This window comes from Styela clava, chromosome 2, assembly GCF_964204865.1.
Source record: "Styela clava chromosome 2, kaStyClav1.hap1.2, whole genome shotgun sequence".
NCBI lineage: Eukaryota > Metazoa > Chordata > Ascidiacea > Stolidobranchia > Styelidae > Styela > Styela clava.
The window spans coordinates 17,959,443-17,976,913 of NC_135251.1; the positions used below are offsets into that span (position 1 = coordinate 17,959,443).

Here is a 17,471-nt window from a genome sequence, read left to right on the forward strand (position 1 = left end):
CGTACAGAATTCGTGAATCTGTACTTGACACCAATCAACAATAGGTACAGATAAACTGTGTTGATCGGTGTTAATCAAAACTTGAAAATGTAGATAATCTATAGCGCCATTGGATGTTCTAACATTCGAAAACGGCATTTTAGAATATCCTTTATTTTGTATTTTAAGACGATTTATATTACAATGTTAATATAATGCTATAGAGTGGATGTAAATATTAAATGAAATTTAGCAATGATTGAAAACATGAAAAAGAAAATTTTAAATGATGAAAAAATCACGATTTTTACTATCCCTAATTACTGATTTAAAAATCTAGATATACAAAAATGATATAGTTAGTTGTAGCGAATAAAATTAAATGATGCATCAGTCAGCACGAATAAAATGCTTGAAAATTAAGATGAATTTCGCCATTTCCATGCAATAGAATATAATCTTATAGTTTTCGTGATCAAACATGACCAAAACAATATTTTTTGTATAAATTATGTTCAAATCATTCTTCTACAACCATCATCCCAGCACGACTGGCGAAACAGACTGCCATTTTGAGTTGATCCATCACTTCTCCCAGAGTTTCAAATCGCGTAGTAAAGACGTTGGATGAGTATGAAGCAATCTGGTTTAATTCAGTTTTCACTGCCCCTTCTATACCGATCACAATTACATTTGCTTTCTGCTTCAACTGGACTGCACCACTCTGAACATCGTCTTGAGATTTTCCTAAAAAATAGATTTAAAGTAAATTAGTTTTTTAGCCTATTATGGAATGGTATTGGCCGAAATGAAATAATAAATCCTATAACGAATCCTATTCATACAGAAACTACGTTCGCCTAAGACGAATTTTAACATTGAATAAATAAATAAAATATAATATATATCAATGTCTGATTGCCATATAGCATGACGTACCTTCCACCTGTACTACGATAACAACTGAGGAAGCTAATATGAACACACGGTATGCACGTTACGTCCCAAACAATTTTATAAATTTCAATAACCAGAATTGTTTAATATGTTTTGTCCAATCCATTCCAATTTGAAACCCAAATTGAAAAACAAGAAATTTGATGTTTATTTTATTCCTCGATTTATATCTATTTTGTTACTATAGCTGGAATTTTTTCACAAAAACACTTTCAAAAAATACTGTAAAAACATGATAAGTTCTCATTCAGTTCTGGGTCAATTGAAGTAAAATCAAATCAATTTTTCGATATAGTATTCCAGTCCTACGGAAGAATTGACTATCTTACCGTCAGTGATCACAATCGATACTTTTGGAATTCCGGGGCGCCCTCCAGCAGATTCAAGGAAGGAATTCGCAGCAGCATACATCAGCGCTTTGCCTGTTCTTGTACCGGAACCACTATACGGCAATCCATCGATAGCTGAAATTAGAATAGGAAATATATTTATAATAGTGCAAACAAAGGGGCAAATAACAAATATTTTAGCTGATGAATGCTTGTCTAATTAGCTAGAGGTAATAAAGAAAGTATTCAGTTAGGATACAGTTTAATATTAGGTGTCTCAAAAAACCACGTACCTTCAATTACTTCGGACTTTTCGTCGTAATCCTGGAGCTGGAAAACTTCATTCACATCACGGTTAAACATGATGAGTCCGAACTTAAAGAAAAATTATCAATTTATAAATATAATATTTAATCGAAAAGCATACATTAGATAAAAATTTACGCACTAGGGGATAAAAATTATTTGAAAACAAAATTGTTACTGAACGAAACACAGCTGGAAACTGATGAAATATATCTTCGTGTTAACTTAGATGTTTTTTCGTTTGTCATATTAAACTATTTAGGCTTGTCATAATCATATCATTCGTCGGCACATGTATCTAAAGAATGGTTAAAATATTCTCTTTCTCCCATATATCGTTATCAGTAAAACTAGAAGTTTCGCTTTATACGGTTACGTGTAATAATATATTGAACTTACCATGGCCGAGTCATAACCAACATTGAACTCAATAATAATATCTTTGATGAACTTTCTGATAGTCTCGAAATTTTGTAATCCGATGCTGCTGGAGCTATCGACGATGAACACAAGATCAATGAGCGCTTGAGGAGGGCAATTCAATGGAATTTCAATCGGCTGTAATATGAAAGATGTAAAGATTTTCAAGTGTTTTAGCGTACGTCATCGAGCTAAATATCTCTAAACTTCAAGTCTTTCTATTTTTAGTCGTTCGTGGCGCATAAATAGACCACCTCGAAGTCTCTAAACTATGGCAAGATTTAGTTGTGTCATATCCCGCGTTATGAAATAGACTTTTTGTAATGCATTAAAACCATGCAACATTGAATTTATTTGCATTGTTGTGAATAATATCAAAAATTTGTACAACAGCTTTTGTAGTATGACTGTCTGTCGTAGATTATAATAGGTATACATTTGACTTATTCATCACAAAAGTATGCTTGAATTTGTTGTGTAACATTTTATATACCTTCTTTTATTTAGTGAACAGCATTTAGTTCCCGCGAATGAAGATGAGTTAAACAAGACTGCTAATTTCTGTTTAAATTGTCCATATTCCTTTACTACGGAAGTGCTGAGGAGAAAATCTTGAGACACACCCTTTTTTATAGTTATATTTTATTGTTCATTTTCACTGTATTGATATTGTTTCATCTGCCTTTGCAGTTAGAATGGGCGGTAAATTTTGATCATTGTAAATATTTTCATTTTATTATTTGCTCGAATATTTCACTTCATTATATGTCCGAATCAATAATTTTTTAACCCTTGTTGTGGAACTACATTTTAGACTGACAACGAATCGTATACAAAGCATTTTTTGTAGTAGTTATGTCTCGTATACTGGTATCTGGCATAATTAATATGTGATAAAAATAACTGGAATTCGTATTTAGTGGGATCAAACCGCCCACTTCTTTGATATCTATAGTCGTTAAACCAATCATACTGCTTCTCTCAAATGTAACCTTGACATGTTAGATGGAAACTGGTGATCATTAGACTCCCTTACTCGTCGTGAGCATGAATGAATGAACAACACAGGAAATTAAATTTTATATTTCAAAATTCACCTTCTGTTAGTATTGTTGTTAGTAGAATAATGAAATAAAAATTGAATTTTATATAAAACTATGGAATGGGTTAGTTGTGTGAGTACAAGGAATGAAAAATATTGCACAGTTTTGGATGCATATGAAAGTGTTCATGACATGCATTTATTTGATTGCTTCAGACAACTCTTCTGTAAGCGTGATCTCATATGATATGATGACGTGATCGACAAGTCAACCATGCATGACCTAACGTCAGATGATGATGTGAACGTTGTCATGTATTTTTTTGAGAGTACGACGTTTATCTCTCTCCGTGTTCACCACACAATTCTTGGCTTTGGTTTCTGCTCAGATTAAAAAAAGCTGCAGCATTTCAAAATATTTCAACCAACATCTTTTATATAAAAGAAGCAAAAGTTGAACATTATTTTATGTGTTCACTATTCAACCATTTTGTAATGACAACACTTCATTAGGAAAGACTCTAAAACTCAAAATTTTGGCGACAATTTTCTCGTAATTCCTTTGAATTACCATATATTTGTTTAATATATCTAATTTGGACCCACTTAACTCTTTTATTATGTATTTTTAGTTGTATATCTGTATATATATATAAGAGTTTTGTTTTCATACCTGACATAATTTGACTTGATCCGCGATAGTAGAGACAACTTTAGGCAGGGAATCGAAATCGGAAACAGTGGTTGCAAAATGTCGATCAGGATCGGAAGCAATATCGTTTATTTCATCAATATTCACATTGCCAATGCCCACTGCAACAATGAGTGCACCTTCGCTTTTCAGCAAAGTGGACGACTGGCTTACATCATCAAATGAAACACCTGAGAATAAAGGGAAAGGTACATTTGTTTTACTATACTAACCAAAAATACCAAAAATACTGAGAAAAAATAGACCATGTTTGAATTTTTGGGCATGGCAGAAAAATGAAGAACTGAGAAAGAGGTCGAACAATTTAAACCCTGGTACATTATAAATGTATATAAATTAGATACTGACTTACCATCAGTAATGACAACAACCACTTTAGGAACTCCAGGTCGTCTGCCAGCTTCAGCTTTGAACATGTGATCGTGAGCATATTGGATGGCTTGTCCAGTCATTGTGCCGGATCCATCATAAGGAATATTATCAATCGCATTCAACACCTCATCCAATGTTCTATACGAATTCAGATCCCAAAGTTTGGAAACTTCTTTATTGTATCTCAGCGCGCCGACCTGATGTTGACAAACACAATAAAGTATTACTTTTAATTATTTTGACATTGTAAATATTCAAAGCAGAACGTATATCATAGTAATTGATAATAAAATATTAAGGTATAAACGTAAGCCTAGCTTTTATTGCGTTGGTATTCGCTTCCTTTTGTAAGTATCTTTGCTTTTAGTTAGGGCTTATTATTTTATATTGAGTTAACAAGTGTATGAAATTTTAAGAAGTTAAAGTCTTACCAAAGCTGCGTTTTGTCCGATTCGGAATCTTCTGACAACTTGTTTAATGAAACTTCTAATTACTTTGAAATTCTGTTCTTTAATACTGGAAGAACTATCGATAACGAAAACAATATCCGTTTCATCACTGCAACGTTCTGAAATAAAAAAAAAAGAAGATAAATCAGCAAATTCTAGAAAACATTCATCGAATGGTCATTGGATAAATGTTTGATGTGTTTTAAATTACACCAAACTATTTATACTATATAGGCCAAGGCATAAAAGCGAAAGTGAAACAGTATGTGCTGTGGTAATGAAGTGAATTCTTTGAGAGTAACGTTTGATAGCATAATATGGAGAATGAAGAGTATTGCCAATATTTCCAAATATTTTATAAGTTTAAATTATTATGAAATTGCTACTACGCATTTTTAATAAAATACACAATCATAACTCAATCTCACTAAATCTAAATGGACAGAAAAAATATAATATCCAACTATACAACATTCTTACCTGTACAAGTGGGTGGTCCAACCGACCACTCTGCAACGTTCTGAGATTTTTCTTCGCATGTTGAGCTATCAATTCCAACTAATTGGTAATTATCTTCACATGAGAATGTGCAGATAGATCCAATCTGGGTACTGAGAGTACACGCCACGAAACCGTTGCTTATACCTTGTAATTCCAGGTTGGGAGTACAAGCTGTAGAAAAACATAAAGTAAATGTCTGATATGATTGCTATATTACTATATATTATGATTATCTTATAAAGTAATATTGATATTACCGTTGCAATCAATGAAAGGACAGTCCGCAACTTCTGTCGAACTTCCTATGTCACATCCAGCTTCTCCGATTTCTCCATTGATGCAGAGTCGAATTCTAAATCTTTCTGCTTCCCCGCAAGTTCTTGAGCATGCTCCCCACTCACCCCATTTCGACCAGTAGGAACAAGTCTAAATAATAAAACAATTGTATATTTTTGTTTGGTTTAAATTTTGTATATCAACTAAATGTATTTCAAGCTCTTACTTCTTGATTACAAACTTCAGTCTGACTATCCGGACCTTGGCAGCCAGATTCACCTGGATTGCCGTGAACACAAAGTCTTCCACGCGATCTCACTCCAGCACCGCAAGGTTTTGTGCAGCTGCCCCATCCGTCCCAAGGTGACCAGAATGGACATGGTGAGCCTTCGCAATCTTGGTCTTCGCTGACTGGCCCCTCGCATCCTAGCTGACCAACTTCTCCTCCAACGCACTCTCTTGTGTGGATTCGAATACCGGGCTCGCCACATGTGCCATTGCAAGCACTCCATGCACTCCAGGGACCAAATCTTGGACAGACCTGGAGTAGCAAAACGAATAGAAAAAATATCAAAGATGAAAAATAAAACTGTAATTTATTTATGAATTGAGCTCCAAAATAGGGTAACAATTAATGACAGCGTATAGATAATTTATTTTAAATTTGCTGGAAATCACAATTCTAATTTGAGACAGTTCGTATACCTGTGGATTGCAGATTTGATTAGCAAACTCCCCGACACCGTCAGTTTCATCACATCCTATGTCGCCGGGAAATCCGTTGATACATTCACGTGATCTTTCTCTCAAGCCACCATCACATGATTTACTGCATCCACTCCATGATGTCCAAACTCCCCAGATGGGACATTGCTAGAAATGAAAAAAAATAATGTAAGAATGACCGCTTCAACTTTCCTGTGAAATATGTTCTTGAATATTACTTAAAGGAAAAATACCAAGACTGTACCTGTGAATTACAATCCATTTCTTCGGAAGTAGGTCCATCGCCACATCCTTCTCCTACATCTCCATTGATGCATATTCTTGTATGCCTTTTTTGTCCCCCGCCGCAGGTACTGTTGCATTCAGACCATGTTGACCAACTACTCCATTTGGGACAATCATCAAATTCCTAAATGTTACAAACAGTATTGGTTAACAGTGCTTGTTTGAATAAAGTCTTTTAGGAAAAAACGCGAAAAACGAGTCAACTATGGTTTATATAAATTACGGTCTCTGTTATTGGAAATCATTTGAAAATAATAAAAAAATGCGTATAATGTTGTACACGTAAAATAAGAATAAAGTTAATAAACTATACTTACAGATTCTCCACATATTCCGATTTCTGAATCAGGTCCTGGACACCCGCCAGATCCAGCCATTCCTCCTACGCAAACTCTGAATCTGTTTCTTTCTCCACCACCGCACGTAGCCGAACATATAGACCACTGTTGCCATGGTCCCCACTCTCCAGTCTCACACATCTGCAATAGCATAATATAATATTAATAGAGAGATATGTTTCCCATGATTTTTGTTTTAAAGATAAGTGCTAACGAAGTTTTTAAATTCCATTGACAGTGCTTGGCCGTCAGAGAAATTGCGTAAACAGTACCATTTTATTATAATTTTACTTTTGTGGATACCACATTGTCTGTTATAAAATAAATCAATTATTCTATTACCTCTTTTTCACATGATTGTATTTCTTGCGGATCTCCGATACAATCATCTCCAGTGCTACCGCGAACACATAGCCTCGTCCTCATGACTACACCAGTACCGCACGTTACACTGCATACAGACCAGGGTGTGTATTCTCCCCATCGAGAACATTCCTAAATGAGAAGAAAAATATTTACCACCATTATTGTTAAAACATAATTGAATTAAAATTATTGTATTGTTGATTAGCATTATTTTTTTGGTAATAAAAGTGTAATCACTTACCCCGTTGTTACAGGATTCAGTTTCAAAATCAGATCCAAAACAATCTACTCCTACATCTCCATTCAAACATTCACGTTCTCTAGATCGATCCCCGTTGCCACATGTAGCACTGCATTCGGACCACGTGGTCCATTCGTCCCAGAACGGACAAGCCTGCGAGAAAAAGAAATTTGCAAATAAAGAGAAGCGGATATATTAAAAACCCAAAAATGATCCGTAATAGTTGGGAATGGAAGGTAGAATAATTGGCAAGATAAAAAAAATAATATAGAAAATGAAAACAGGTTTTCCAATGGTTTGTTTTGTAACTCGTTTAAAATTGAAATTGTTGATTGTTTTAGGCAATTGTGCAAGTTAAAATGATTGAATGTCTAAGAAAATTAGTTGCTACGCGGTTGGCTGATACGTTGCACCTATTTAGTTTTTTTTTTGAATATCGTCCCATTCGACTGCGAGGTAGATGAGTTTTGAAATCATACCAATAAAGCACATTGTTCCGAATCAACATCTTCTCCAGCACAGTCAAGTCCAGGTTTTCCGCCTTCGCATGATCGCAACCTCACTCTTTCTGCAAAGCCACATGTTGCATCACAGTCTGACCATTGCATCCAATTTGCCCAAGAAATGACGGCAAAAATGCATTTCTAAAAATATTATTCAGGAATGATAATATTAAACTAGCTATTGTATCGGCAGAACCGAAGATGGAAATTTGAGAATAGTAGATAGATAAATCGCAAATCAATCTAATCGTTAGTCAAAAATTTGTCCAAAGAAAAATCAGATACCCAAATAATTTGATTCTAGCCAGTATCATATCTGCAAACAAAATAACACTAAACTAGGCATACATATGATTGCAAACGCCAAACAATTGTAAATTTGCTCAATCAACAATAGGCTACTTAAGTCTACTAACCCTTTCGTTGCAGTTTTTGGTTTCCATGGCATCGCCAACACAGTCAACACCAGCTATGCCATCAGTACATGTACGAACTCTTATTGCCTCTCCATCTCCACAGGTAGAGCTACAATCAGACCATTCTCCCCATTGTGTCCATGTGATGCATTCCTGTGACAATCAAATATTTTGTATTTGTAAGACTGAATAGTAAAATGAATATTCAACATTTAAACTTGTGTCTGTCTAAGAACTCATTATAGTTTGAGAGCCGAATTTGGTACATAATTCTGTTAAGTTCTAATTCGGCTTAATAATCAAGAGCATAATGGAACGCAGATGTAAATAATTTTATAAATACGATTTCAGTAATTTGGAATTAAGAATTGTGATGCTACATCCGTATAATTTTACACAAGAACGACTTCAGCATGTTGTTAGTTGTTTACTTTTTGGCAAACTTCAAGTCAAGGCCAGCTACTCACCCGTATGTTACATATTTGGGTCTGCATATCGTCACCAACACAATCGACACCACCCTCTCCGTTTGTGCACATTCTTATTCGAATCTGCTCGCCTTCGCCACAAGAAGCGCTGCATTCTGACCAATCACCATACTGGGTCCAAAAAGCACATTTCTGTAAAAATAAAACTTACCCAGTGAATAGTGAGAAGGAATAATTTTAGTTGTGGTGAAAAGATGAAAAAATCAATGGTTTTAGGCATACCAGTGTTGGGGATTTCATGCTCTTTCTATCAAAAAGAATGTGCAAATGTAAGTGTGGTGATATATTAAAGAAATTTACATACCTTTATTGTACAATCTTCACCTTCTAATGATTCACCTTCACAGTCAACTCCAGCAATACCCCCACTGCAATCTCTCAAGCGGATTCGTTCTCCTGCTCCGCAAGAGGCACTGCATTCCGACCAATCGCCATACTCGGTCCAAGAAGCGCATTCCTATAAAAATAAAACTTACTTAGTGAAAAATAAAATTATTTTTTAGTTGTGGTGATAAAATGAAAAAATCAATTGTTTCAGGCGTACGAGTGTTGGAAATTTCATGCTCCTCCTATTAAAAACTATCTGCAAATGTGAGGGTGCTGGTAAATTAATGAAATGTACATACCTTTATTGTACAATCTTCACCATCTAATGATTCACCTTCACAGTCAACTCCAGCAATACCGCCATTGCAATCTCTCACGCGGATTCTCTCTCCTGCTCCACAAGAGGCACTGCACTCCGACCAATCGCCATATTCGGTCCAAGTTGGACATTTCTGTGAAATAATTTTGTGACTTATTTAACACTTTTGGTACAGTTATCTTTTTGATTCATTCGAGAATGGACTTCGCAGATTCTCACTTTAATCATCATGCAAACACTACGCCAACTTGATTGTAGTTATCTAGGTGACGTCGTTCTCATGATGAGCAATTGAGCACTCAATGGTTCAGCTGTATGCTGCATCGTATTACGCAATTATTATTACATTCATAAATAACTTTTCATGATGATACGGTGGAAGCGCGTGCCTTTCTCGCCTCTACTCACCGGTGCACCTTACCGGTATTATCTGTGACGTAAATCTTCTCGTATACTGTATATAAAGCCGTTGGCTTGGTATGCATTGCATGGCGAAACAATGTGTGTTACGAAATCGTTGCTCCGTTTTACAAAATATTAGTTTACAAAGCTCGGGATTGTGTTAATTCAAATCAAGAGATTTTGGTATGGTTTGATATGGAGCGATATATTGAATCGTAACTAGATCAGCCTTTGCATGAGTGCATTGTGAATATATATTATAAAACACATTTAGTTTGCTTACCAAAATGTTGCAAACTTGATTTTCCACTGGGTCGCCCTCACACTCAACGCCGGCAGTACCACCGTTGCAAGTTCTGAAGCGAAGCATTTCTCCCCCACCACACGTGACGTCACATAAAGACCATTCACCCCATTCATTCCATGAGACGGTACACTGCAATAAAAAGGGCAAAATTGGTTTTAAAATCAGTTTCCTTTTTACACGCATAAGCCCATCCAATAAATGTTGTTACGTGGGAGTGTGATGAGATATGAATCAGACAAAGATTTGCGAATAGAAAGTATTTATTTAGAGTGAGTGAATTTTAGAAAGTGTTGTAATTATTGAAAAAACCTAAAATAAATCCTCGAATTACTTTTATAATAATCAATGAAAACAAGCAAATAATCGGACTTACTTTTTGGAAGCATGCTTCGAAATCAACCGCTGAACCAATGCAATCAATTCCAGCAGTTCCCCCATGTTCACATATTCTACTTCTTGCTCGGTTACCGTCTCCACATGTGACGTCACAATCTGACCACAATGACCACTCTGACCATTTTGGACATGCCTGAACATAAGTTGATATATTACAATGCATAGATGTTCATGTTACAACTATACTACGTTCAGTAGCTCCTTCTCAAATAAACATGGATAAACCAGTATTGTTTTTGACATGTTTGATCTAACAATCACAAAATTTTATTCAATGTCACCTATTATCCAACTAAACGTATATTTATCGTTCATAATAATGAGGTAAAATATAAGTTTACTTCTGATTTGCATGGCAATGTTTCTGTTTCATCACCCATACATCCATCTTCGTGGTCATCATCACCATGATCATCTTCACCGCACGTTCTTGATCTGATCGTTATTCCCCCACCACAACTAACACTACATTGCGACCATGCTCCCCATTCAGTCCAGAAAATTTCACAATTCTAAAACAATCAAGTATACATGACTATTGAATTTCTGTTTATATATAACTAGAACAACGTATCCTAGTCACGAACAAACAAAATATAAAAATTAAACTGATTTTGCGTATCTGAGAGAGAAACCTACTTTCATTGAGCAATTCCTCAATTCTTTAGGTGCCCCTTCACAATCTTTATCAGTCATTCCGTTCACACATCTGCGATCTCGTGATTGTTGTCCGTCACCACAGGACACACTACATTCTGACCAGTCTGACCACTCAGACCAATCTGGGCATTTCTGTAAATTTGAAATAATTGTTATAATACTGAACAAGTTAAAAATTTAAAAAGATGCAATATACATGGCGAATGAAAAGCAATTAAAGGATATCGAAATGTTGTATAGTTTTGTGTTGGTATGAAAAATGCTTGTGAAGGTTTAAATATTCTTGTATATTAATGAAACTAATGCCGTCAGATACGAGACCAACAGAGAATCAAACTTTAGATACAAGCTGCAAACAAGGCACTTGTTGAAGTAAAAAGCATCGAGATATAAAAGTCGGTTTTTCTGTCGTTTTCATTCGTGACGAACATATGAAGCACTTAGGCAATTGCATGGTTATACGCTACAGCAGCCGATAGAATAAATGCAGTAATAATCTACCAAGCTGATAAAAATATTATTTGTGGCGCCAATGATAAAGAATATGAACAGCATTGAGAGCAAAGAGTTAGGTGTTGATCACATGCATGTATTAGTTATAGCATTTTGTTATGGCTTATGAATATATATATTTTTTTTTTCATGATGACATCATGATCATGAGGTGAACATGCCCCCAATTGTACAAGACTCACTCCAGCGTGGCACCTGGCCCATTGGACAAATTGAGAGTCTGAGCAACCATTTGCAGTAATGGTCGGATTGTAGGCACTGACACATTTCCTTTGTCGTAATACAACTCCATATCCGCATGACGCGGTGCATCTTCCCCACATTCCCCAATTGGCCCAGACCGGACAAAGCTAATTAAAATATGTTTGAGAAAATTAGAAAAAGACACCGTATTTTACTTGTTTGATCAATATTTTCTTACTTGACTAATACTAATGAGGGAATCGACAAAAGGAAAAAGGAGAATATTTTGATTCAGAATCCCGATGCCAATCGCAAAAGAGTATGGGAATTTCACAATCATTTCCAATAATATCACACAATTATTCATATTATTACATCAAATAAATATTGAAGTAGGAAAATAGGATATTTTAAGTGCAATGAAGAGGTCAGATCAAAAGCGAAATGTAAAACGTCGGATAAAATATCAAATATATTTATGACATCAACAATTCTGTTTTAAGAGTAAATTGTAGCTCCGATATTCTTGTGTTTGTTTAGGAAGATGTAAATTGTTTTGCATTGCTTTATTAGGTATTATTATCTCTTTCAACTCAATTACTATTTTGCATTCACTTAGCAATTTATCTAATCGAATTGGTTGGGGAATAATTTGGATCAGCCGGAATTTGAACCTGTCTCAATTACAAACGTAGTAGCAATGAATAAAAATATCAATCCATACTTGTGAAGCACATATTCTCGTTTCCATTGCCACTCCTGTACATTGATTTTGTCCTTGTTTGCACACTCGACGACGAACAGACTCTCCTCCCCCGCATGTTACAGAACATTCTCCCCATGGCTGCCAGGGCTGGAATTCCAACTGTTGTTCACAAGCCTATGATGATTTATAATTAGATTATTGTATTTATAGAGGAAATTAATGACTATACATAATAAACGAAAAGTAATAATTTTAACAAACAATAAATGGTGCTCGGCATATTTTTAGGTAGAAAAAAAAATATTGGTTAGAAGAAAAATTGTTAGTGCCCTGAAAAGTAAAAAATGAATTTATCCTGAAAAACAGAAAAAGTTATGTTATACCTGAAATACAAAATTTGATCAAAATATAACAATTATGAAAAAAATTAAAACCTGGAAAAAGTTTTAAGCTTGGTTAGAAAATATATATAATACGCAAAAACATCCTGTAAAATAAACGTTATAAAATCATTTAAAGCTAATAATATTGATAAGTAGGTTCACCCACCTGGACATTATATTTATATTATGCTTTTTGCTTACCACCTTTTTTATAACTCTGAGTCGATATTATTCATTGATTTATAAAGTGACATTTATGTCTCCTTGTAATCTTGCAACATCTATAAATAATATGAAAACACATAATTACTAAAGTATTATTCAAATTAAACAATATGCCACAAAACTGCTGACACAAAAATATTTTGAGTATCCTACTGTACGCTGATATCTCAAGGGCGAAAGCCTAACAGAATAACGATGATCAGCTCCAAGGCCAACTGTTCTCGACAGTAGGACTATAGCGTCTTCTTTATTTGATAAAAACTCATTTCAAATGGCTGAATATTTCATGTGTAACAATTAATTCAAAAAATATTATTTAATTCACGCACGAAATTGGGATTACTTTTGGTAGTATTTTAGATTATAACAATTAGGCTCATTTAGCTTAATGAATAAGCAGGACAACTTTTAAGAGTTGATTTGTAGACAAAAAACGACATTTTATAGTCAATTTTGATCTGGGTATAATATAAAATTAAGTTAATCTATATGTCGTAATTCGTATCATATTTGGGTACCATTTGCCATGAAAGTCATACTTTCTTTTCTAACAAATAATCATACATTAAATGAGACATATTCATAAACTCGGCAAACAATCTCGTTATTGAGCAAATCACTCTCTTATCATTTCTCAATCTACCGCGAGTTTTCTCGCAACGCAGTGGCGCTTACTATATTAGTAGGATACGATACGAACTCGGGTTATTGGCAGTCATTACGTTGCAGATAATCGACAACATCACTTTATTGATGAGTTACATTTCATTTAGCGGTACTTCATTATTAGATAATATACTGATTTTGATACGAAACCGAGAAACTGCATATGCGCGTCCCACTTTTATTGAAAACAGAGCGATAAATACTCGGTACTGCTTCTACTCGGTATGCTATAGTATGATACTGTTTCTGCACAATTTTGTCTGTGTAACTCAATATCACTAGATTAAATAACTATCTTTACTTTATGTCGCCAGCCGTCAACAGCAAAGCGAAAGAAAATTATCATATCTCGTTGATGACGATAGAAGCAATGCGGGGGCGTGTTAGAGAATTCATCATTAATATTACTGAAATAGCACAATAATTATTATTGTTAATTAATCTCTCGATAAATTAGTGCTATAAATAAACTTCGCTTCTCGTACGCTCAACTTGTCTCAAAAACTGAATGACTATGATTCTGTGAGATTGTAAAATTTAAATTACAATGCAAATGTGTCATTCTACGAATCACTAGATACGGCGTGTTACAGGGAATAAATACAGTGGTGAAACTATAAATAAACAATTTCTAAATATTTCAATGCCGAGACACGAATTCATTTTTTTGAATTGTCATGGTTGAATTTGCCGAAATACCAGACATTCCTCGACACAAGCGCGGTATGAGATTGTATATCAGCTTGCTAAAGACAGACCGGTTGTGCGTTTATTGCAAGCCTTCGACCAAGCATTACAAATATCGAAAACGCCTGTATTTATTATGATTATTAGTAGATGTAAAAAAACGATCGAAGGCGAGACGATTAATTGATTTCAGTCTGTTTGTATCATTTATTATTCATTGAGAGACAGAGATCAGATATCAGTTCGGAATATATGAATGCACGTGAAGCATGATTCGAGTATTTTTAGCAAGAGCAAATAGCTAGATTATTTTAGAACTTTTTGACTATCAGCAATCACAACGGTACAAATGATTGATATTTATAGTTCATAACAGAAACAGTCACTTTATTTTTTGTTTTTTAGTATTTAAAAAGACTTACCGCTATCTTATTTGCAATATCGTTGACACCAGTCGTCCTCACCTTGAGCACGCAAAAGTCTCACTGACAATGACACACATACGCCATTCCGTTTTGTGTGAATACTGGTGATTGTTGGATAATATTTTCGGTAGTTACGATAATTGGGTTCCATTGTTACATCGTCACCGGTTATTAACTACAATGGCGCAGATATTATTGCGGGGTCTTCTCTAAAATCTTTGTTCTTTTATTAGTGCGTATGAAGTTTCATAGCCCCCGGCATACGAGGGTGTAATGCAATATCCTTGAACAACATTGAGATAAATGATGAAATAAGAAGATAAAAGCAATACATACTCCAATGAGTAATTAGTTAATTACAAAAAAACAGGTGAATTTTTTGCATGGTTTAATTAACGAGAGCATTGAAATCAATCGACGTCAGCTTGCAATAAAGTATTCCCTTCTCATAAATAAGTGTTCAAAAGAATTAAAATAAAAAAGCAGACTTTCGAGTGAAGTTAGGCGCCTCATGGGACTGAGAGGAAGTTTGAAAAAATGAGTTTTGCAAAACGATTCATAGATAAATTTCGTGTCCAAAAACCTTGATATAATACAACAGTATTGATCCAGTGCTGCCAGTGGTTGTTTTTGTATCTAGCAATTCCTTTCAATACAAAAATATATCCGGATGTACATGTCGGCAACCCTATGATCTTTCGTGGCACACATTAGCAAATTGCCTTGTTTACAGCGGAACAGATAATTTGATAGCCTAGGCTTCATTATAGTTTTATGTTTCACATTCAGTATGTGCTAGGTTCCGATAAAACTGTAATGTTGAAACCTGCACGTTCGATATATGATCGAAGTGATGCATTCATCTGATATAATTCAATCGGGATAGAAATAGAAATATTAGTGCGTTTAAAAACATTTTGTTTAATTATTTCTACTCTAACATTCATTCGTATCCAAACCTTCCACCAGCAGTTTAGTTTTCAGGCTACAAGCAATATGTAAAGCATTTCATGGTAATACAAATTAGCTAATCTAAATTTTGATTCCGGATGTCATGCTGTCGAACCTTCGGATGTTATAATATAAAAATTTAACGCCATAATATCCTCTGGAGGCACGGGTGAGCACACCATGATGACAATTCTGGGTATGATAGTAGGTCCTCCAGAAGTATGTGTACCAAGATGGCGCATAGTACGTGTGCCAGGTTAGGGTTCAGGTTGTGCGCCATCTTGGTGCACATACTTCGGGAGCGCCTATTAGTATACGGTACTTGTCTATTTATTATCCCATAAAAGTACAGTACAAGTCACATTCCAATACAGTGGACATACTATCATTAACGCTACCTTTCGAAGTATATGTAGAACATTCTGGTAAATTTAATTGAATAATGCTGTAATCTACTTCCTTCTAGTAACATTATGTAACACAGCTGAAACACCAATTCTATTTGTTATCATCAACAACATAATTTTACGGTAATATAATACAAAAACGTGTCGCCCTAAATAACAACGCACACAATCGCTCTTAGGCACAAATCTCGATTAGATCGTGATGAATTTATTAAACGAATTTTAACTCATTTTTCAGTTAGGATAATGAATCGACAATACCACAGAGACAGATACGATAAAGGCAGGACGTGAACTTACACGTGACATTTTTTAACATAAAATAGGTATAAAGAGGCTTAGTGGTTTTATTGTTCCTCTGTTTTGGTGAATACCGAAGTAGAGACCGACATGTGAAATTAGCAATGTCATGCTTGTCACGAGGGTCGCAAGTTCAAATTTACTATCGATATTTGGACACAAAGTGTAGACATGCTAAAATTAGCGTGAGTTGTTTGTGGATTTTTCAAGTATTTTCAGTTCGACATTTCTCGAAGTCGACATTTTTCACAACAATTGCACCGATTGTTTTCAAATTATATATACTGTATATAATAGATTCAAATATTCGAATTATTTCAGAATTAATGGAGCTAAGTTTGATTCAGTGCTGGGACTATAACCTGCATTCGTAGACTTCCAAACTACGATTGCGGAACACATTTTTATTAGATTCCCAAGAATGCGTACACTTATGGTTGATTAAGGATACCTTTTCCAATTCGAATACTCTCTCTATCTGACGATATTGTGCGACGCGCAAATCAACACCAGGCCACAGTCCAAGTTTGGTTATTATTGATTCTGCACCCTTGGCGCAAATACGAATAAAATGATATCAAAGTGCGTTACTGATTACTTAGGTACGAGGTTTACTATTTAATTATGTAGTAATTTACCAGTCAAACAACAGTGCGGTTAATTCGCAGAAACTCGTGTAGATTAGATCGAATTAGATAGCATCTAATCAATTAACGTAGTGCTTGCGAACCTAATCAGTGATACGGACACGCACGCTGCACTAAAGTACGCGAAACCATTAGGCTTTCAAATTTTTCTCTTCAACTGATTTGACTTGCAGGTTACTGATCTGAATGTTGAACTATTTTTACGAAAACTTTCAATTCAGAGCCACAAATTCTTTATGGAACTGGTAATTTCAATATATG

The 17,471-nt window shown here is 34.9% G+C and overlaps 1 protein-coding gene across 2 annotated transcripts; it reads right to left on the reverse strand.

Annotated features, from left to right (window-relative positions):
• Positions 1-137: 137 nt before the first annotated feature.
• LOC120335631 (A disintegrin and metalloproteinase with thrombospondin motifs gon-1-like) lies at positions 138-15,035 on the reverse strand. Of its 2 annotated transcripts, XM_039403171.2 has the most exons (27): positions 14,903-15,035; positions 13,069-13,183; positions 12,538-12,693; positions 11,097-11,249; positions 10,799-10,969; positions 10,435-10,590; positions 10,038-10,190; positions 9,333-9,485; positions 9,011-9,163; positions 8,686-8,838; positions 8,219-8,371; positions 7,779-7,943; positions 7,300-7,452; positions 7,035-7,187; positions 6,672-6,833; positions 6,314-6,478; positions 6,049-6,216; positions 5,570-5,884; positions 5,325-5,493; positions 5,047-5,238; positions 4,549-4,685; positions 4,098-4,314; positions 3,707-3,915; positions 1,971-2,129; positions 1,559-1,640; positions 1,266-1,400; positions 138-726 (listed from the first exon to the last, which is right to left on the reverse strand). In XM_039403171.2, exons 3-27 carry the CDS (start codon positions 12,562-12,564, stop codon positions 500-502), a joined length of 4,080 nt encoding a protein of 1,359 aa, XP_039259105.2. In that variant the 5' UTR covers positions 12,565-12,693; positions 13,069-13,183; positions 14,903-15,035; the 3' UTR covers positions 138-499. The 2 variants fall into 2 exon arrangements, with proteins under 2 accessions (XP_039259105.2, XP_039259107.2); XM_039403173.2 differs by lacking the exons at positions 138-726; positions 1,266-1,400; positions 1,559-1,640; positions 1,971-2,129 and adding an exon at positions 3,152-3,414 and having other exon boundaries at positions 12,538-13,183; positions 14,903-15,034.
• Positions 15,036-17,471: the final 2,436 nt, after the last annotated feature.

Excerpts from the sequence above, each read along its gene's own strand:
- LOC120335631 (XM_039403171.2), bottom strand. The coding sequence starts at position 12,564 with ATGGAAACGAGAATATGTGCTTCACAA. Across the intron at positions 8,839-9,010 it reads GTGAAGATTGTACAATAAAG|AAATGTGCTTTTTGGACCCA; the intron begins GTATGTAAATTT and ends TTATTTTTACAG. Across the intron at positions 4,686-5,046 it reads TGGACCACCCACTTGTACAG|AACGTTGCAGTGATGAAACG; the intron begins GTAAGAATGTTG and ends TTTTTATTTCAG.